Source organism: Schistocerca cancellata, chromosome 7 (assembly GCF_023864275.1).
Source record: "Schistocerca cancellata isolate TAMUIC-IGC-003103 chromosome 7, iqSchCanc2.1, whole genome shotgun sequence".
Lineage (NCBI taxonomy): Eukaryota > Metazoa > Arthropoda > Insecta > Orthoptera > Acrididae > Schistocerca > Schistocerca cancellata.
In genome coordinates, this window is record NC_064632.1 from 490594855 (window position 1) to 490618138 (window position 23284).

Consider the following 23284-nt stretch of genomic DNA (forward strand, 5'->3'; position numbering starts at 1 on the left):
TGGAAAACGTTCTGCGAACGCGACCGCTCCGGCCCATCTCCGACTAGAGCTCCGAGCGCAACGGCCAGTTGGGTTGTGTTGAGGGGTGGCGTGGAAGGCCAAAATGAAGGCTGAAGCCGGACGCCGCTAGAGAAGATGTGTGTGGGTGAGGCGGAAGGGGAAAATGAAGGCTGTAGCCGGACACCGCTAGAGAACAGCAGTCGCCTTGTCGGAAGGCAAGCAGTTTGCTGACAACACTACTTCCGTCCAAGTAGATTTACGTTGTATGTAAACGAAGGCTTCCGCGGCCGTTGTCAGTCAGTAAAATTCTTCTGGGTTTGAGGCCGCATTGTCATCTGTAAAATTCCGACGTTTCGGTGACTATTGCAAGGAGCCTTCCACAGGGTGTATTGCAATACACCCTGAGGAAGGGGCCTCGCAACAGTCGCCACTGTTAATCAATGGGCCGATTGAAACTGCAACGCAGATTTGCCCACAGATGCTTATACGTATTTTTATTAATGACGTACGTTTAAACTGTCACGCGATGAAATCGAGGTGGGAAACAAAAGGGAATACTTGCAGCAACAAGGAAGGCATTATCCTTGCATGGATAGTGTTCTGAAATTATCTCTTGAGGATTACGTCATGTAACGCCATCGTCATTTGTGTACCTCTTCTCAGAAATGTTGTACATATAAAAGACCGTTAAAAATGAAACTAGATGTTTTTAGCAGAACTCGCGTGGCGCGTGACTTTTTTACAGAATGTACTGTTTCGTAAAAATAAAACTTGTTTTCCTTTGGACAGGTTAAAATCTTCTGGTTCGTGCCGGCACAGCGAAAGTTTTATCCTGCGGTCCAGCAAGAAAGGAGGAACAGTTCACACGTGTCTGAAGAAGACTCCGTCCAGCAGATCTGAAGACGACACCGCTGCTGTCAAGCAGGTAATGTACAGTACCTCCACAGAAGCAGCCGTTGCTGGCCATATTCTGAAACTTCACATACTATAGTTTCTAATATGCAGTTCAGAATTTTTAAGAGGTTTCCCGCCAGCGTATGCCTAAAATATGACAAGCATATAGGAGAAGTCGATAGTGTTAAATTCTTGGGATTACAGCTTGACAATAAAAGTGTGAGGAGTCTGCCACAGAACTGCTGAAGCCCTAAACAAATGAGTATTTGCTATGCAAATGTTGTCAAAGATAGCTGATATAAAAACAAAAAAAGCTAGCTCACATTTCTTACATTCTTTCCATAATGTCATACAGGATTATTTTTTGGAATAATTCATTACGCCAAATAAGTTTTCCGAGCCCAAAAACTTGTAATACTAATCATTTGTGCTTTTAACTCAAGAACGCCGTGCAGTGGCCTGTTTAAGAAATTGAGGATGCTAACTACTGCTTCCCAGCCTATTTATTCCCTAATTAAATACGTCTTTCAAAATACAGAGTGATTATAATTAAAGTTAAACTTTCAAAACGCAGTGAAAATAACACCTCTGGTCAGAATGACGTCAAATTGCATCGAAATATTATCGGAGAAGGGGAAAAACGTATGGCAGAAGAAAAAAATAGTGTGAAAATTGATCAATAGATGGCGTTGTTTGTGCCACAATACACCTGTCACGCGCGTACCTATTGAAGCTGGTACAATCACGCCCGCTACATGGCTTTTCCTCCTTTGGCGTCTGCGACGTTCGCCGTGACTGCCTCAATGCAGCATCGCGCTCTGCTTCTAAAGCTGTATTGCAAGAATGATGACGGTGCACACGTCGCTCTGCAGAAGTTCCGGACACTGAAGGGTATGAAAAATGGCGTTGGTCCGATGACTGTTGTGGATATGGGGAAAATGATTCGGAAATTCGAAAAGACGGGTTTTATTTATGTGCAACCTGCTAAAGTGAGGAAACGAATTGATTCGACGTCAGTGGAAGCAGTGGCCACAGCAGTGCAGGAGGAGACGAGTGGCGGTGTGAAAACGTGCAGTGGAAAGAGAATTGCCCGAACATTGGACATACCCGTGAGCATGGTGCTTAAAATGCTACGAAACATCCTTCTTTGCTATCCATTCAAAGTTACCCATGTGCACGAGTTGCTTCCTGTTGACCTGCCAGCAAGAGAGATCTTTGCTTTAGAATTTCTTGCTCGCGTGGAAGTCGACACTGATTGGCCGTGGAAGACTTTGTGGACAGACGAAGCCCACTTCCGCCTGACAGGATATGTGAATATACAGAATTGTCGAATATGGGCAACGGAAAATCCACATGCAAATCGTACAGTACCACTTCATCCTTAAAAGGTCACTGTGTGGTGCGGGTTTACAGCATCATTTATTATATATAGTGCCATATTTTTTTCGAAGAGTCAGGTGCTTCCTGTCCTGTTACCTGTACTGTCACTGGTGTCTTTTGCGCAACGAGTGTCTTGCGCAACGACGTCATTCCAGCGCTCCAGCAGCGTGGATGTGTCGTGGGTCATTTTTATGCAAGATGGTGCACCTCCGTAGATCTCAAATCCGGTTAAGCAGCTGCTGAAGCGCCATTTCGGAAATGCTAGAATTATCAGCCGCCATTTCGGAAATGCTAGAATTATCAGCCGCCATTTCCCTACAGCCTGGCCGTCCTTATCACCTGATCGTAAGCCGTGTGACTTCTGGCTGTGGGGCTATCTGAAAGACGTTGTGTTCGGTGTTCCGATTGCAACCTTAGCTACATTAAAGGCACGCATTGCGCAACACATTCTGAATGTGATCCCGGAAACACTTCGATCAGTTGTGGAATATGCTATTTCACTATTTCAAGTTGTTGCACAAAACGGTGCACAGCATATTGAACATGCTTTGCGCCAGTCACACGGAAATTAATAATCCGATTTGATTATAATTGATGGTTTTAATGTGGTCTTTGGCCTCAGGACAATTAAAAACCGATGTGACTGATGATTTTTCAGCGGTTTTCGCCTCAGGACAATTAAAAACCGATTCTTCTCATCCGGGGACCTTGCCGCAGTGGTAACTAATAGTACCACACCTGTACACCCATGCACACTGAGTACTGCAGTTTGTTTAACGTCAGACGTACACCTTAGGCATTGTTGTTGAGATTCATTTGTCATTTGTAGTCGACCACTATTAAATTATGATGCTTACAGCGCCATCTATTGCTACATTTTGTAACTATTTATTTTTCTTCTGCCATACGTTTTCCCCCTTCTCCGATAATATTCCGTTGCAATTTGACGTCATACTGACCAGTGGTGTTATTTCCACAGCGGTTTGAAAGTTTAACTTGAATCAAAATCATCATGTATATATCATTTTCAAACAATCAGCTCAGTTCATGGAATCAGTACTAGAAATAAGAATAATTTTCACAAAGATTTAAAATAATTTACTTTGGCCAATAATATGCAATTTTTGAGGCTCATCTAGAGACACCATTACTTGCACCACGAATAACACAATTTTTAAGAATAATTCGACGGGAGATGACTGTAAGCGTACGCCTTGCGTTCCTGAAACGGCAGTGTTGCGGTGCTTGACGGGTTGCCGCTCTGTCATATTGCTGGCACTGTAAACCGCTCTCGCCTCCTTGCAGGCTGCTACAGCAACCGCAATATGGCGGCCTGCCCACGAACTGCAGCTCCCATTATACATACAGTACGGCTAGTCAGAGAATGTGTTTATATTATGTTACAGTTATATTCAATGTCGTACTGAAAGTGGAAATTAAATGATACCTTCCACTGTCCGAACTAACCGCATGAAGGACACGATATCAATGAGAAGGAGATCTTTATTCTAACAAAAATGGTTCAAATGGCTCTGAGTACTATGGGACTTAACATCTATGGTCATCAGTCCCCTAGAACTTAGAACTACTTAAACCTAACTAACCTAAGGACATCACACAACACCCAGTCATCACGAGGCAGAGAAAATCGCTGACCCCACCGGGAATCGAACCCGGGAACCCGGGCTTATTCTAACATATGGTGTATTTATTGTCAACCTGATTTGAAGTGAGACCTGAAAGCAATGTGCAAAGTGCTAACACTGTTGCCACTTCATTAAGTTCCTAACTAAGCTTTTAGAAATGCTCAGTAAATTTTACAGGAAATGGACAGGAGTCATGGAAACTAAGTGGCACAGATGTCAAAAATATTTCTTACAAAAAAAAAAAATCTTTTTCTGGGGAGTGGAGGAGTCATTCGTTTTCCACAGTTTTCCACAGTTCAATGTGGCCCGTTGTGACTTCCTCTCCTGTGCTAACCTCTTCATTTCAGAGTAGTACTTACGTATCTGTAGAATGCCCACAATTATTTGTTCCCTATATCCCAACCTCTGTCTTCTCCTATGGTTCAATACACGATGTTTACATTTTTTTTTGACGTAAGCGCGCATACTGGAAATTGTGCATAGAACCGAGTTCATTTCTTATTGGAGTGAACAAAACCTTGCTGTGTAAATTCACAGCTACATCTACATCTACAGGGATACTCTTTAAATCACATGTAAGTGCCTGCCAGAGGGTTCATCGAACCACCTTCACAATTCTCTATTATTCCAATGTCGTGTAGCGCGCGGAAAGAATGAACACCTATTTCTTACCGTACGAGCTCTGATTTCCCTTATTTTATCGTGGTGATCGTTCCTCCCTATGTAGGTCGGTGTCAACAAAAGATTTTCGCATTCGGAGGAGAAAGTTGGTGATCGGAATTTTGTGAGAAGATTCTGTCGCAACACAAAACGCCTTTCTTTTAATGATGTCCAGCCCAAATCCTATATCATTTCTGTGACTCTCTCCCATATTTCGCGATAATGCAAAACGTGCTGCCTTTCTTTGAACTTTTTCGGTGTACTCCGTCAGTCCTACCTGGTAAGGATCCCACAGCGCGCAGCAGTATTCTAAAAGAAGACGGACAAGCGTAGTGTAGGCAGTCTCCTTAGTAGGACTGTTACATTTTCTAAGTGTCCTGCCGATAAAACTCAGTCTTTGGTTAGCCTTCCCCACAACATTTTCTGTGTGTTCCTTCCAATTTAAGTTGTTGGTAATTTTGCTGTTTTGATTTCAGAAGGAGTGACTATAATTAGAGATAAATTTGCCGTCCCTAGAACAGGTATCTGACTCGCACTGGAAACTTCAGAACTTGCTGTTGCAGTCCTGATATTGTAGGTATACCTCTAAAATTCGACAAACTTTTCACTGGCAACTCGCACAGCCTATGCCTATTATGGTAGAGGTACAGAACGTATGAATTAAAGAAATCCGTGAACTGCTCCTGGGTTGCAGCTGCTATGGAGTACATAATCGTAATAATGAATGAAATTTCTTTTTTTAACACGTCGAAGATTACGGAGTTCGGAAAAAAATCTTGACTGATCCGCGAGAGAGGGCAAATAGTACGAAAGGTAGAAAATTTACTCGTTATTCTCTTATTTCGCTACCGTGAAATGAGCTCTATATGAAAAACGTGCGTGTCCTCCTCCTTGGAATAAAGCACAAGTAGCATTTCGTAATAAGAATCTAGAATCAATAAAATACATATGTAACAGCTCAGACAAGCACACACAAAAAGGAAAAGAAATACACTGGGTCTCGACAGATAACCGAAGTTAAGCAACGTTGGGCGTGGTCACTACCTGAATGGGTGACCACCGAGAATGCCACATTCTGTTGACTGCTTTCCCTTTGTCTTTTTGATAAATGGGAGGAAGCGTCGGGCGTAAGGGTCTTGATCACCAGATCTTGCACCACTGCCTTGGTTTAAATTCCAGACCTATTCGCAGTGAATTAGGCTATGTGCCGCCGCCTGGTTTCACCCACTCCATTCTCTCACCATCATCATCCAACACAAACAGGATACACACACACATTACATTACAGTCACCTACACTTATCACACTTATCAGATATTCCTAAACACACAAATCTCGCACCCCGGAAAGAAGAGAATACGTTTTCCAATTAGGGGACTGCACCTGTCTTTCTGGGTCGTCTACCCAACAATGTAATACGACTTTAGCTTTTGTACATTTCAGTCGCTTCGAATGTTTTCTTTTCCGGTTTTTCCAGAGACTACGATTCACTTCCATTTAACGTGCTGCCCCAAACGTACATTCTCAGAAATTTCCTTCTCAAATTAAAGCCGATTTTGACCCTAGTGCTCTATGCATGTGCTAGTCTGCCTTTTATGTCCTCCTTCCTTCGCGCGTCATGCTTTAATTTGCTACAAATGTAGCGGAATTTCTTCACAACGTCTGCTTCGTGGTACACAACTTTGCTGTTGAATTCTTCTTCATTTCTGTTGGTCCCCATTAGTTTCGCCTTTCTGTGGTTTAGTCTCAGTCCGTAGCTCATTAGACTGTTCATTCCATTCTACATGTTCTGTAATTCTTCCGCCTACTCACGGTGGAACGAAATGCCATCAAAGGATCCTATCATTGATATCCTTTCATTCTGAATTTTCATTCCAGTCCTTAATCTTTCTTTTTATTTCCATGATTGCTTCTTTCTATGACTAGATTGGACAGTAGCATCGAAAGACTGCATCTGTGTCTTACAGCATTTTAACCTAGTGTTTCATTTTTCATCTTTCTACACTTTTTGTTTTCTCTTGGTTATCATATATATCGTACATTACCCGTCTTTCCTAACAACTTCCATCTGTTTCTGTGCAGACTGTCGAACGCTTTTTCTAAGCCGACAAATCCAATGAAGATTTCTCGATTTTTTTTTAAGTCTTCCAGTTATCAAGTGCAACATCAGACAACATCAGACATCAGCTAAACTGACAGTCAACACCTGCTCAGTTTTTTTCTTTTCTATTGTTATTTATATTATTCTTATCGGAAAATTCGGTGCATGAGCTGTTAAGATGGTTGTACGATAGTTCTCGCACTTAACTTCCCTTGATATATTCGGGATTGCATCGAAGATGTTACTCCGAAAGTCTGATGGTATGTCTCCAGCCCCACACATTTCTACACAACAGCTTGAATAGTCGTTTAGTTGCCACTTTCAGCAGTGATATTTAAAATTTCGAGAGAGTTGTAGCTATATCTTCTCCGTTGTTTGACACCAAGTCTTCCAAAGCTCTTTCACGCTCTGATTTTAATACTGAAAATCCTATCGCGAATTGAGGTCGTCTGGAACTGATTTGCCATCTTGCACCAAGTCAGCATCTCTGCCTTATTTGATCGCAAGTCTTCGAGAACTCTGTTAAACTCTAACTGTAATACAGATCCCTTTTGTCTTCTAAATCGAATCCCATTTCTTCTTCTATCACGGCATCAGGCAATTCCTCCACATCGTAGCTCCTTCACTGTACTCTTCCCACCTATCCGCGCTCTCCTCTGCATTTGACAGTGGGATTCCTGCTGAGCTCTTAATGCTGAAACCTTTGCTTTTAATCTAAACGGAGATTGTTGTAACTCTTCTACATGCGGAATCTGTCCGTTTCGGCGATTATTTTCCTTTCGGTTTCACCACATTTTATTGCAGTCACTTAAGCTTACCTGCACACCATACACAGTGTGTCACAGGAGGAATGGCCAGTATTCAGGGATACGATAGGAAAGCTAAATTGAAGCAAAACACTTCGTGAGATAGAACACATTTAATGTATATTTGTCTCTGGGATACTGGGGCGCAGGTATATGTCTTATCCTAATCGCTGTGCTGGTTGTGGAAGTAGAATTAACTGACCACCAAGCAGACCTGACGCCAATAGATTTTTGTTTATGGGGTTGGATGAAGTCAGAGGTGTACAAACGAAACATGAATACGCGAGATGAACTGCTTGGTCGCATCACGAACGCTCTGCCCTCATGGGGAACTTGCAGAGGCACTAGAAAAGTATTAAAACATATTCTCCCAAGAGTTCACTCATGCATTGAAGCTCACCGTAGGATATTCGAGCCGTACAACAGCTGTAATATGACATGCATAGTACTGCTTAGAGGTGAATCTCTTAAAATACGTATTTTTTAACTGCTTCTTTGTAACACGAATATTGTAAGGTTTACTAGTGTTGTGATCAGCCGAAGCTACCTCTTCCTGCCCACAATCGTGGGTCCTTTGATTGCTCCTTCGGAGAAGGGGCGAGGGGCTCATCATGCGAGAACACATGAAATATTAGTTTACTTTATAACATAAATAAATAAAAGATTTACTTAACTTTGACACAAATATTTGTCACAGGATTACCAGATAGTCTACAACTGTCGTGGACGAGCAAAGCTTCACTTGATGCAAATGGTTCAAATGGTTCAAATGGCTCTGAGCACTATGCGACTTAACTTCCGAGGTCATCAGTCGCCTAGAACTTAGAACTAATTAAACCTAATTAACCTAAGGACATCACACACATCAATGCCCGAGGCAGGATTCGAACCTGCGACCGTAGCGGTCGCTCGGTTCCAGACTGCAGCGCCTAGAACCGCACGGCCACTCCGGCCGGCTCGCTTGATGCGCAGACTAACAAACAGTTCTCTTGCAGTACAAAATGCAACATTTACAAAGTACATTTCATCAAAAACATTAACAATCACTGTCCTACTCGATGATGTTGACTGCTGCAGCGGAGATATAGAACTGGGCAGAGCTCTTGCAGTGCAGAAGAAGAGGTGTGGGTTTCGTGGGCGCCACCCATATTCCGTTGTGGATTGCAGCGAGCCCTCGCTAACGTCAGTGATATCGATTCGCTTTGCCAACTCTGGTGTGACACCATGGTCATTGGACAACGCCAAGCTAACTATTATAGTGGGTGGTCATAATTTAAATGCAGCTTCCCAGAGAGGTCCTGTGTGGGCTGTACTTATCATATGGCAGTGAAACTTGATAGATACTCGAATGCGTTACTGCAGAACAGATTTACACAGGAAAAAAGTTAGTTCCAGTTTTGGCCACCACGTGCAAATATGACGCTGTACAGCATCTCCTTGATGTCTCTGGTGCTCATATTTTCTTCTTCTTCTTCCGTGTCCGGATGCACCAATTATATCTTCCCTTCCCAGTAATTAGCAACGTAGATTGCTTTGTCATTGACTTTCAAAATATCATCTTTAGTGCATGTTATAGACATATCTGGGCAGATCAGTAGGTGGTCCAAGTCCTGTATTGCTCCGCATTCACACCTATCGCTATTCCTGTAGCCCCATTTAAATATGTTTTATTTGCACCCAGTTACTCCAGTGCGCAGCCGGTTTAATGACCTCCATGTTGTAAAAGGTAGTTGAAATCCTGCAGATCCCTCCTCAAGTAGTTCCATTGTGGAGTGTGACACCGCCTTGCGGCGGGCTTGGTGGCGAGCTCTTCAGTGGTTTCAATGAAACTTCTGCGGGATTTCAGCCGGACACGTTGTTTTCGGTGCATATGCATCGGGTGTCGAGGATCATTCTTTTGTTTTGATCTTTCGATCTCGGCGGCTACTTGTCTGCGTATAGTGGGTGGTGCTATGCCTATGATGGGGTAAATGATGTCTGTGGGAGTTGGTTTGAGGCATCCTGTGGCAATACGTACAGTTTCGTTTACGGCGACGTCAGCTTGCTTAGTGTGAGCAGACTTCCTCCAAACTGGCGCCGCATATTCTGCTGCTGAGATACTCAGCACCAGACCTGTGGTGCGCAAAACATGTGGTTGAGCTCCCCACGATGAACCTGTTAGCTTCCGCAATGTGCTGTTCCTGGCACAGACCTTTTTTTTAGTGTTGTGACAGTGCTGCTTAAAAGTAAGTGCTCTGTCCAATGTTACTCCCAGGTATTTTGGGCTGTTTGTATGTTTCAGCTCTTCCCCTTGCCACATGACTCGGAGTTTCCGTTTGGCTTGTTTGTTCCTAAGATGGAAGGCGGATACTTGAGATTTACTAGGGTTTAGTTTGAGATTATTGCCGTCATAATAGGTAGCAAGTTCTGTTAAGGCTCCCGTGAGATTCTCCTCCACTTGTTCAAAGGTTTTATCCTGTGTGGTTAATAATAAGTTCAGCATTAAGCCTGTCTCACATGTTTGATCTTTTCTGCCCGCGTATTGTACTAGTCCATTACATATAGAAACATTTCAATACGTCTGTCTTACCTTCACAGCGCCAGAATTGCGCCTGGTGGTCAAAATTGGAAATAATTTTTTTCCAGCTTAAATCGAAGCCACATTAACGCATTACAATATTTAGCAAGCTTCACTGCCGTACAACAATTACAGGTCACAATTGACCTCTGTGACCAGTTGCACTTTAATTATAATAACCCAGTGCATGTGTACATGTATAAACCTGACAATGTACTGAATAATACAGAAAATAAATAATGATGTACATCATATGTCTTCTACCTTGGAAACGATTCGAAATGGGGCATATGTCAATATGAAGTTTTTTGCTCCAGATAATTGTTCCTGTCAAACCATGAATTATGACCATTCCTTCTTGAACACTTGTAAATTACATTTTTAAGTGAGTTGTGTTTCTGCATTCCTGTGTTTTCCTTGAAACTTTTGTTCTTCCTTCTTTCGTCTATCAACTGAAGAGCCAAAAAACTGGACACCTATCTAATGTCGTGTAGGGTTCACGCGAGCACGCAGAAGTGGACTCGACTAATGCCTAAAGTAGTGCTGGAGGGAACTGACACCATGAATTCTGCAGGGTTGTCCATAAAGCCATAAGAGTACGAGAGGGGTGGAGATCTCTTTTGAACAGCGCGTTGCAAGGCGTCCCAGATATGGTCAATAATATTCACGCCAGGAGAGTTTGCTGGCCAGCGGAAGTGTTTAAACTCGGGCGAGTGTTCCTGGAGCCACTCTGTAGCAATTCTGTACATGTGGGGTATCGCATTGTCCTGCTGGAGTTGCCCAAGTCCGTCGGAATGCACAATGGACATGAATGGATGCAGCTGATCAGACAGGATGCTTACGTACGTGTCACCTGTCAGAGTCGTACCCTGACGTATCGGGGTCCCAAATCACTCCAACTGCTCACTCCTCACGCCATTACAGAGCCTCCACCAACTTGAACAGTCCCCTGCTGGCATGCATGGTCCGTAGATTGATATGGTTGGTTCCACATCCGTGCACGTCCATCTGCTCGATACAATTTGAAACGAGACTCGTCCGGCCAGGCAACATGTTTCCAGTCATCAACAGTCGAATGTAGATGTTGACGGGCCGAGGCGAGGCGCAAAGCTTTGTGTCGTGCAGTCATCATGGGTACACAAGTAGGCCTTCGGCTCCGAAAGCCGATATCGATGATCTTTCGTTGAATAGTTCGCACGCTGACACTTGATGGCCCAGCATTGAAACCTGCAGCAGTTTGCGGAAGGATTGCACTTCTGTCACATTTCCTTCAGTCGTCGTTGTTCCCGTTCTTGCAGGATCCTTTTCCGGCCCCAGCGATGTCGGTGATTTGATTTTTTTTTACCGGATTCCTGAAATTCACGGTACACTTGTGAAATGGTCGTACGGGAAAATCTGCACTTCATCGCTACCTCGGAGATGCCGTGTCCCATCGCTCGTGCGCGACTATAACACCACTTTCAAACTTAAATCTTGATAACCTGCCATTTTAGGAGCAGTAACCGATCTAACAACTGCGCCAGACACTTGTTGCTTTATAAAGGCGTAGCAGACCGCAGCGTCGTATTCTGCTTGTTTACATGTATCTGTATTTGAATACTCATGCCTAAACCAGTTTCTTTGGCGCTTCAGTGTATTTCTTCTGTTACCTAGGTTTCTTCGCATTTACCTTTCTTGTACGTATATTTGTCTGTTCAAATTCTGTAACTTCGTTAACATGTCTATTTTCAACTGAATATCTCTGCAGGTGCAAAATGTTAATATAAATTTGAAGATGAAATTTGTGGGACAGTGAGTTGCAGCCCAGCAGCATATGAGTGTTAAAAATGGACTGCAGGAAAGTCAAAGAATAAAAAACTGAAAAAACATGCTTCTGCACAAAGAAATTAAACACGCGAAATACAAAAGTAAGAAGTTTTGGAGGCAATAAACGGAGAACGATAGCTACGGTAATTCTTTACTCGAAGAAATTAGACTACAGACGGACACCTAATAAGGAAGTTAGGAAGGATTTAATCTGCAGGCTTTCGTGGCTGTTGCCATCGATGATAAAAGAAGTTTGAGTAGGTATATGACTCGGCCTGGCGACTCGGAATATTTTGCCTCAGTTTAGGAATGGTTTCCATGGCAATGTAAGGGGTACTACAACGAAATCTTTGTAATTGCAGACATACACTGCCTGACAAAAAAGGGGAAGTACCAAGAATGGGAGTAAGGAATTAAATGAAACTTCGCAGGTTGAGACGGTATGTGACGTTATTTGAGCGATAAAAAAATTTACAAGGTACTTGGTACTATGAGTCTAAATAAGTATGATGTTGCACCATCTCTGGCCTGGATGCCTACACTGATTTTGATGGGAATGGTGTCATAAAGTCTTTGAGTCCTCCACTGAGGCAAGCTGGCCCACAACTGTTTTAACTGGCCCTTGATACCTTTGATACTAGCGCTGGGACGAAGTTGATGTACGAGCTTTTCCCACACTTGCTCTATTGGGATGGATCTGGACATTCTGTTGGTCAGTACAGTACCTCAAATTAACTCAGACAATTCACGGAGACGTGTGCTATGCAAAACAAAGATGGTTATTTTGGAAAATGGCACCGTGTTACTGTCGCACGAGTGGTAACACATGATGTCCATGTCACGTTCGCCAGTGATGTCCACGTGGACCTAGGCGCTTCAATCCTGAACCGAGCTGCTGCTACGGTCGCAGGTTCGAATCCTGCCTCGGACGTGGATATGTGTGATGTCCGTAGGTTAGTAGTTCTAAGTCTAGGGGACCGATGACCTCAGATGTTAAGTCCCATAGTGCTTAGAGCCATTTGAGCCATCCACGTGCATGTGTGATATCTGACTATGTGTTCTGGGTGCTTCACTTTTTTTTCCAGGCAGTATAGGTGAATACTTGTTAAAAAGCTGGTAGATATGATGGATGCAGTGGTTGTGAAGACAAGGATAGCTTAGCAAAAGGCATGAAAGCGTGGAGAATGGGATCAAACCTGGACAAAAGAGTTACAAAAAATGAGAGGGAAAGGAAGGAAGAAACGACATCATGTAAATTTAGAGAACCAGTAATTTAGATAGACTGTGGAAGATTTTTCCTACATTCAATGTATTTATCGTGCAACAACAGCAGGATTACATAGAGCAGACCACTTATGATGGATGCAGCTGGTGATATTTTTCCTTGAACCTTACGTAACTGGAACAAGAAAAGCAATGTGTAAGAACAGAATTAAGTACACTCCTCCAGGAAGCCACCAGTGACTTCGTATTCCTCTCGCACCTCACCTTTCGTGTCTCTTACATCGGATAGTTGTAAAGTTTTAATTATCACCTCGAAATATTTATCACTAACCCTGAAACTTGGTGATTCACCTCTCAGTGCAACACATTTTACCTGAAGACGGATGATGTGGCAGAAGAAACGTTCCATTCGAAAATCGCCTTGTCGTCATTTTGGTAATACCTGCCACGCAATGTTTTGTAGACAATGAAAGAGAAAGGAGTTACTGCGTGCCATGCCAGGAGAATATGGGTAGTGAGGCAAAATTTGGTTGCTTCAAGAACCAGCATGTATGGCTGTGTCCTGTGCAGAACGAGCCAAGTTGTTGTCATGGAAAAAAGTATCTCCCTGAACAGATTCCCACGATGATTCACGACAACTGTCTCCCATAACCTGGTCAGGTGATCTCGGTTGTTGTGCACAGACGAAACAACTTTCGTCCAGCTGTATCTGTGGATTCTGTGATTGCTCTGGGAAAGGCTCGTCAAATAGAACACATGAAATATTAGTTCAATTTATTAAATAAATGAATAAAAGATTAACTTAACTTTGACACATTTCTTTGCTACAGGATTGCTTGATAGATTACAACTGTCGTTGACTATGAAAGAAATACCTGATGCACTGACGAACTGTTCTCTTCCAGTACAAAATGCTACATTTGCTGAAGTACATCACATCAGAAACTTTAATTAATGTTAATGTCCTAGATGATGATGATGTTAACTACTGTAGCTGAGGTTGAAACTTCTTTAAGTTTTCTGCTTATATTGCTGAGTGAAATTGACTATACTGTCTCTTTGCTACTCTTTATCATCTCAACACTGACCCACAATATACTAGCGCACCTCAATCTGACTGCTCAAAAACGATAACCTAACTTCAAATAATTAATACAAAAGAATGGTCCTGAATTAGTGGTAATCCTAACAATAACCTATATGTTTCATAAGTCACTTACTTCACAAAAATCTTCATTACCCGCACTACAGCAATGCCGCAAGCACCAATACTGCCAGCTAAATAAAAGATTCTAACTACTGAACACTCTGACTACTGATAGGCATGTGGTTAGAAAAAAAAATGGTTCAAATGACTCTGAGCACTATGCAACTTAACTTCTGAGGTCATCAGTCGCCTAGAACTTAGAACTAATTAAACCTAACTAACCTAAGGACATCATACACATCCATGCCCGAGGCAGGATTCGAACCTGCGACCGTAGCGGTCGCTCTGTTCCAGACTGTATCGTCTAGAACCGCACGGCCACTTCGGCCGGCTGTGGTTAGCAAAGGAAAGATTTTGTTGCAAAGCAAACAATGTATTTTTACCTTAATAATGTGGCATCCAGTTCAAAATACACATATAATCGTCCGTGACATCCAGTTCCAAAAAATTATATAATCATGAATAACATTCAGTCTCCAAGTCGGACACGTCAAGATCGTCCGCTCGCGCTAATACTGCAAACCTCCAACACTGCTAATTATTAACCTCTAACCTCCATCACTCCTGACTACTCACACCCAACTTCCGTCACTGCCGGCTGTTCACCTCCAACTGCAAGTCCGACCAGCCACAGAGAGTCTCTTACAGACTGCGCACAGCGCTGTCAGAGATTTAATACAGAGCGCTACATAGCACTACCAACATAAAAAACACATTAACAGCCCACTTACAAAGTCACGAACTGGGGAAGCGCTCTGTTGTGCTCATCTATATATTGACCTCAGTGCGAGGGTCCAGCAGTGCTGAGTGGCGTGGTCTTCAGGTGCGCCTCCCATCAGTCGCTGCAGATTGCAAAGAGCTCTCACTAACATCTGTGGTATCGATATGTCTTGCCGACATTGGTGTGACGCCTCGATCTCCGGACTATACCACATCGATAGTACTCTCGTTGGACGATTTGACCATATTGAGCGTAAAGTGGAAGCACAACACCATGGCAGTCCCAAAAATCACTCACCTTCACCTTGCCCAACAAAGACTGGGTCTTTGCCCTTTTCAGCGTTGTTGAATCCACATGCTTCCACTGCTTGTTTTGCTACCTTGCCTTTTGGACATAGTGACAAACCCAGCACTCACGTTGATTATGCAGCTAAAGACTTCATGTGAACTGGTATAACACAGCTACAACTTATCCGATGCTGCCTCAGTTGTGCGGATTTTTGAATGGATATTAGCAGTCGTGGGACCTAGTGCACGGTAACATTTGTCATGTTCAAACTGTCGCGCAAGACGTTAAAAATTTATTCGTGGCTGATTTTCGCTTGTTTTCATCTAATGCTTCCACTGTGATACGCCGACCCTCCGACGCTGGGGCCCACTTTAGCCCCCATATGGTTCAAATGGCTCTGAGCACTATGGGACTTAACAGCTGTGGTCATAAGCCCCTAGAACTTAGAACTACTTAAACCTAACTAATCTAAGGACATCACACAACACCCAGTCATCACGAGGCACAGAAAATACCTGACCCCGCCGGGAATCGAATCCGGGAATTAGCCCCTATAGTTACATGAAGTCCTGATAGGTGGAGGCGCTGTAAGCAGCCTTCAAAATGGCGTCTGTAACGGAGGTGCGTTCCAAGCATAGAGTTTCTTTTGGTGGAAAGCACAGCATCGCAGATATTTCTAGGTGCTTGCAGAATTTGTACGGAGGCCTGGAAGTGAATAAAAGCACGGTTCACATAAACCTGCCCGACCACCGGCACATAGTTGTGACTTTTTTTTTTTTTTTTTTTTTTTTTTTTTTTTTTTTTTTTTTAACTGACTGGTTTGATGCGGCCCGCCACGAATTCCTTTCCTGTGCTAACCTCTTCATCTTAGAGTAGCACTTGCAACCTACGTCCTCAATTATTTGCTTGACGTATTCCAATCTCTGTCTTCCTCTACAGTTTTTGCCCTCTACAGCTCCCTCTAGTACCATGGAAGTCATTCCCTCATCTACATCTACATCTACATCTATACTCCGCGAGCCACCTTACGGTGTGTGGCGGAGGGTACTTATTGTACCACTATCTGATCCCCCCTTCCCTGTTCCATTCACGAATTGTGCGTGGGAAGAACGACTGCTTGTAAGTCTCCGTATTTGCTCTAATTTCTCGGATCTTTTCGTTGTGATCATTACGCGAGATATATGTGGGCGGTAGTAATATGTTGCCCATCTCTTCCCGGAATGTGCTCTCTCGTAATTTCGATAATAAACCTCTCCGTATTGCGTAACGCCTTTCTTGAAGTGTCCGCCACTGGAGCTTGTTCAGCATCTCCGTAACGCTCTCGCGCTGACTAAATGTCCCCATGACGAATCGCGCTGCTTTTCGCTGGATCATGTCTATCTCTTCTATTAATCCAACCTGGTAAGGGTCCCATACTGATGAGCAATACTCAAGAATCGGACGAACAAGCGTTTTGTAAGCTACTTCTTTCGTCGATGAGTCACATTTTCTTAGAATTCTTCCTATGAATCTCAACCTGGCGCCTGCTTTTCCCACTATTTGTTTTATGTGATCATTCCACTTCAGATCGCTCCGGATAGTAACTCCTAAGTATTTTACGGTCGTTACCGCTTCCAATGATTTACCACCTATGGCATAATCGTACTGGAATGGATTTCTGCCCCTATGTATGCGCATTATATTACATTTATCTACGTTTAGGGAAATCTGCCAGCTGTCGCACCATGCATTAATCCTCTGCAGGTCTTCCTGGAGTACGTACGAGTCTTCTGATGTTGCTACTTTCTTGTAGACAACCGTGTCATCTGCAAATAGCCTCACGGAGCTACCGATGTTCTCAACTAAGTCATTTATGTATATTGTAAACAATAAAGGTCCTATCACGCTTCCTTGCGGTACTCCCGAAATTACCTCTACATCTGCAGATTTTGAACCGTTAAGAATGACATGTTGTGTTCTTTCTTCTAGGAAATCCTGAATCCAATCACAAACCTGGTCCGATATTCCGTAAGCTCGTATTTTTTTCACTAAACGTAAGTGCGGAACCGTATCAAATGCCTTCCTGAAGTCCAGGAATACGGCATCAATCTGCTCGCCAGTGTCTACGGCACTGTGAATTTCTTGGGCAAATAGGGCGAGCTGAGTTTCACATGATCTCTGTTTGCGGAATCCATGTTGGTTATGATGAAGGAGATTTGTATTATCTAAGAACGTCATAATACGAGAACACAAAACATGTTCCATTATTCTACAACAGATTGACGTAAGCGAAATAGGCCTATAATTATTCGCATCTGATTTATGACCCTTCTTGAAAATGGGAACGACCTGCGCTTTCTTCCAGTCGCTAGGTACTTTACGTTCTTCCAGCGATCTACGATAAATTGCTGATAGAAAGGGGGCAAGTTCTTTAGCATAATCACTGTAGAATCTTAAGGGTATCTCGTCTGGTCCGGATGCTTTTCCGCTACTAAGTGATAGCAGTTGTTTTTCAATTCCGATATCGTTTATTTCAATATTTTCCATTTTGGCGTCCGTGCGACGGCTGAAGTCAGAGACCGTGTTACGATTTTCCGCAGTGAAACAGTTTCGGAACACTGAATTCAGTATTTCTGCCTTTCTTCGGTCGTCCTCTGTTTCGGTGCCATCGTGGTCAACGAGTGACTGAATAGGGGATTTAGATCCGCTTACCGATTTTACATATGACCAAAACTTTTTAGGGTTCTTGTTTAGATTGTTTGCCAATGTTTTATGTTCGAATTCGTTGAATGCTTCTCTCATTGCTCTCTTTACGCTCTTTTTCGCTTCGTTCAGCTTTTCCTTATCAGCTATGATTCGACTACTCTTAAACCTATGATGAAGCTTTCTTTGTTTCCGTAGTACCTTTCGTACATGATTGTTAGCAGATGTCCTATCATCCTGTCCCTTCTCCTTATCAGAGTTTTCCACATATTCCTTTCCTCTCCGATTCTGCGTAGAACCTCCTCATTCCTTACCTTATCAGTCCACCTAATTTCCAACATTCGTCTATAGCACCACATCTCAAATGCTTCGATTCTATTCTGTTCCGGTTTTCCCACAGTCCATGTTTCACTACCATACAATGCTGTACTCCAGACGTACATCCTCAGAAAATTTCTTCCTCAAATTAAGGCCGGTATTTGATATTAGTAGACTTCTCTTGGCCAGAAATGCCTTTTTTGCCATAGCGAGTCTGCATTTGATGTCCTCCTTGCTCCGTCCGTCATTGGTTATTTTACCGCCTAGGTAGCAGAATTCCTTAACTTCACTGACTTCCTGATCATCAATACTGATGTTACGTTTCACGCTTTTCTCATTTCTACTACTTCTCATTACCTTCGTCTTTCTCACATTTACTCTCAAAGCATACTGTGTACTCATTAGACTGTTCATTCCGTTCAGCAGATCATTTAATTCTTCTTCACTTTCACTCAGGATAGCAATGTCATCAGCGAATCGTATCATTGATACCCTTTCACCTTGTATTTTAATTCCACTCCTGAACCTTTCTTTTATTTCCATCATTGCTTCCTCGATGTACAGATTGACGAGTAGGGGCGAAAGGCTACAGCCTTGTCTTACACCCTTGTTAATACGAGCACTTCGTTCTTGATCGTCCACTCTTATTATTCCCTCTTGGTTGTTGTACATATTGTATATGACCCGTCTCTCCCTATAGCTTACCCCTACGTTTTTCAGAATCTCGAACAGCTTGCACCATTTTATATTGTCGAACGCTTTTTCCAGGTCGACAAATCCTCTGAAAGTGTCTCCAACAGTGTTGAAATGTGCAGACACTCTCATTCAAGGTGATCGACGGATCACAATGAAACACCTCGCTGCACAACTGGACGCTCTTAGTAGTGCTGAAATACTCGTCCACCCGTTGGGATACTCGAGAGTGTGCACCTGCTGGGTTTCTCGCAGCCTAACAGAAGACCATGAAGAGCAACGAAGGACAATCGGTGCAGGATGGCTTGCGCCTTACGAGCTGATCGTGTCAATTTTTTTTTGTCGAACACTGGTTCATCACTTCCAATTGGAAACAAAACGGCAGTTCATGGAATGGCACAACATCATCTCTACTCTGAAGGAAAAGTTCAAACCCGGACCCTCAGCCGGTAAAGTCATGGCGACGGTCTGGGGTTATTCTCTTTGATGTCCTCCCTCCTGATACAACGATCAGTTCTGAAGAGTACTGTGCTATCCTCAGGAAATTGAAGAAAGGACTTCAGCTTGTTCGTCGCCTCAAAATGCAAAAGAACTTCTCCTTCTGATCATAGTATGAAGGCTTTCACGACCGGATGACATATCTTCTGGTAAACCTTCTGGGATGTAAGGTCGTGGTCCATGAAACTCTTCAGCTCCTAACGTTTCGTCCAGAGCTGCGCTAGACATCTTCAGAGGAGTGTTTCTCCTCCGGTGAGTCTTGCCGACTTCTCCTTCTCCTTGACAACGCAAGGCCTCACACAAATCTGAGCACCCGTGAGGAGCTCACGAAATTTCATTGGACTGATCTTCCTCATCTGCCCTATAGCCCGGACCTCGTACCATCCATCTCTTTGGTCCAATGAAGGATGCACTCCGCGGGAAGCAGTACCTCGACGGTGCAACAAGACACTGGATCAGACGTCGAGCGGTACAGATGATACCATGGGCGCACACAGGCCCTCCCAGTTAGGTGGCTTGAAGCCGTCGCTTTGAACGAGGCTTATGTTGGAAACAAGGCGTTTTGTAGCCAAAAGTGTGTGAGGAATAATTACAGGGCTATTACGAATGATTGAAGCGATTTCATAAATTCACTGTAGCTCCATTCATTGACATATAGTCACGACACACTACAGATACGTAGAAAAACTCATAAAGTTTCGCTCGGCTGAAGCCGCACTTCAGGTTTCTTCCGCCAGAGCGCACGAGAGCGCAGTGAGACAAAATGGCGACAGGAGCCGAGAAAGCGTATGTCGTGCTTGAAATGCACTCACATCATTCAGTCATAACAGGGGAACGACACTTCAGGACGAAGTTCAACAAAGATCCATCAACTGCTAACTCCATTCGGCGATGGTATGTGCAGTTTAAAGCTTCTGGATGCCTCTGTAAGGGGGAATCAACGGGTCGGCTTGCAGTGAGCGAAGAAACGATTGAACGCGTGCGGGCAAGTTTCACGCGTAGCCCGCGCAAGTCGACGAATAAAGCAAGCAGGGAGCTAAACGTACCACAGCCGACGGTTTGGAAAATCTTACGGAAAAGGCTAAAGCACAAGCCTTACCGTTTACAATTGCTACAAGCCCTGACACCCTATGACAAAGTCAAACGCTTTGAATTTTCGGCGCGGTTGCAACAGCTCATGGAAGAGGATGCGTTCAGTGCGAAACTTGTTTTCAGTGATGAAGCAACATTTTTTCTTAATGGTGAAGTGAGCAGACACAATGGCGAATCTAGGTGGTAGAGAATCCTCACGCATTCGTGCAGCAAATTCGCAATTCACCAAAAGTTAACGTGTTTTGTGCAATCTCACGGTCTCAAGTTTACGGCCCCTTTTTCTTCTGCAAAAAAAAACGTTACAGGACACGTGTATCTCGACATGCTGGAAAATTGGCTCATGCCACAAATGGAGACCGACAGCGCCGACTTCATCTTTCAACAGGATGGTGCTCCACCGCACTTCCATCATGATGTTGGGCATTTCTTAAACAGGACATTGGAAAACCGATGGATCGGTCGTGGTGGAGATCATGATCAGCAATTCATGTCATGGCCTCCACGCTCTCCCGACTTAACCCCATGCGATTTCTTTCTGTGGAGTTATGTGAAAGATTCAGTGTTTAAACCTCCTCTACCAAGAAACGTGCCAGGATTGCGAGCTCGCATCAACGATGCTTTCGAACTCATTGATGGGGACATGCTGCGCTGAGTGTGGGAGGAACTTGACTATCGGCTTGATGTCTGCCGAATCACGAAAGGGGCACGTATCGAACATTTGTGAATGCCTAAGTAAAACTTTCTGAGTTTTTATATGTGTGTGCAAAGCAGTGTGAAAATATCTCAAGTAATAAAGTTATTGTAGAACTGTGAAACCGCTTCAATCATTTCTAATAAACTCTGTAGGTTATTGGAGACCTGAATAAAACAACTTATATTGATGTTCAATGATGATGTTTGGATTGTGGGTCGCTCGACTACGCGGTTATCAGCGCCCGTACAAATTCGCAACCTTTGCACAGTCCAATCTCGCCAGTTTCATGAATGATGATGAAATGAGGAGGACAACACACACCCAGTCATCGCGAGGCAGGTGAAACTCCCTGCCCCTCCGGGATTCGAATCCGGGACCCCGTACTCGGGAAACGAGAACGCGACGGGGAGACCAGGAGATGCGGACTATTGAAGTTCGATCAAACCCTGTCTCGCTACTGTCAGTCTCGAAGAAGTGGTGTTGTTCTTCCATTTCTTTTTTTCCAGGACAATTACTAGTTAAAATTTTCACGCGCACAATTGTAAACGTGTCAGTTTCTTAAACAAGTGTATAGAGGTGAGATCATGAGATGATGAACGTTAACGACCACGCTATACACAAATACGCTGCAAGCGAGGTATGGAAGTTTCTACGACGAGAAGAGGACGTTGTATCCTCATCTTTATAGACGCAGGAGGAAACGAGACTACTGTTTACACAGAAAAATGACGAAAACTGACTAAAAGCACACCTACAGTGGCCGATGTATCAAATCAACGGCCATTAATCGACGCGTGGCCTCGATTTGAGTTTGGTTCATCTATGCCTCACGATATCATCTCGCTGCTCATTAGGATACACGAGAGCAACGTGCGAACGACTAGTATTTAAAACCTCCTCTTTTCGAGCGTGGCATCTTGATTTTTGTGACCCCTCTGTCTTTCACTCAGAAGTACTGTAATCTTCGTGAATGATGAGGGGGGGGGGGGCTAGTTCTGGAGGTATGGAGTATTTTTAATAATTTGGAAGACGAATGGCGACTAGTAGCATTTACACGCTATATTCTCAATTATTTGTCGGATATACTCCTACCTTTGTCTTCCCTTAGAGTTTTTACCCTGTACACCTTCCTCCAGCACCAAGAAGTTATTCCCTGATGCCTTAACACGTAGCCGGCGTCTGTGGCCGAGCGGTTTTAAGTGCTGCAGTCCGGAACAGCGCTGTTGCTACAGTCGCTGGTTCGAATCCTGCCTCGGGCATGGATGTATGTGATTTCTCTATGTTAGTTAGGTTTAAGTAGTTCTAGGTCTAGGGGACTGATGACCTCAGATCTTAAGTCCCATAGTGCTTAGAGCCATTTGAACCATGTGAACTTTAACACACATCCTATCGTTCTGTCCCTTCTCCTTGTCAACATTTTCCACGTCATCCTTTCTTCAAGGATCTGCAGAGTACCTCCTCATTCCTAACCTAATCAGTCTACCTAATATTCAACATTCTTCTACACCACCACAGATGACGTGTCACTGATCTCATTTGTACCAAGATTGCAGTACACGCGAGGTGCCTATTTGCTTCCTCCGCCCTGAGTGAAATGCAAAAGTTCTGATAAACGTTTACCAACCTGCAAACTTCTACAGTTGTTGGCCCTGAGCAGAAAACAGCACGCAGGTCGTGAATCCGTAGTCTTGAGGCTGTAAGAAATTCTTAGCGAGGAACTGTTGTTTTAGAAAAGACTAAATTTCCAATCAGTTTGTTATACAGGATGCCATTCGCTTTTTGTATTAGCGGAACACGAGAAACTGCTAAGTTACATTCCTTTTTATATTCAGAAATGATTTCTATTCTTCAACAAAATAATTAACCGCGAATTTCTATAATTACAATCACATTGTTCTCAACTAGACATTGAAAGTTAAAATCTTAACTGCTACCGCAGCAGACAATATGTCTCTCCTCCGAGACTGCCGAACGAGTTCTATTCACAAACTAGACGTTCCAAGTTAAGTCTTAACTG

At 43.5% G+C, this 23284-nt stretch overlaps 1 protein-coding gene across 1 annotated transcript in view; it reads left to right on the forward strand.

The window, feature by feature from the left end:
- Nucleotides 1–23284, forward strand: part of LOC126092466 (pyroglutamylated RF-amide peptide receptor-like) — a 123937-nt gene that overhangs the window by 51149 nt on the left and 49504 nt on the right. Inside the window, exon 4 of the mRNA XM_049908070.1 lies at nucleotides 790–925. Within this exon, the coding sequence (XP_049764027.1) occupies nucleotides 790–925 (136 nt within the window). The remainder of the gene's footprint in view (nucleotides 1–789; nucleotides 926–23284) is intronic.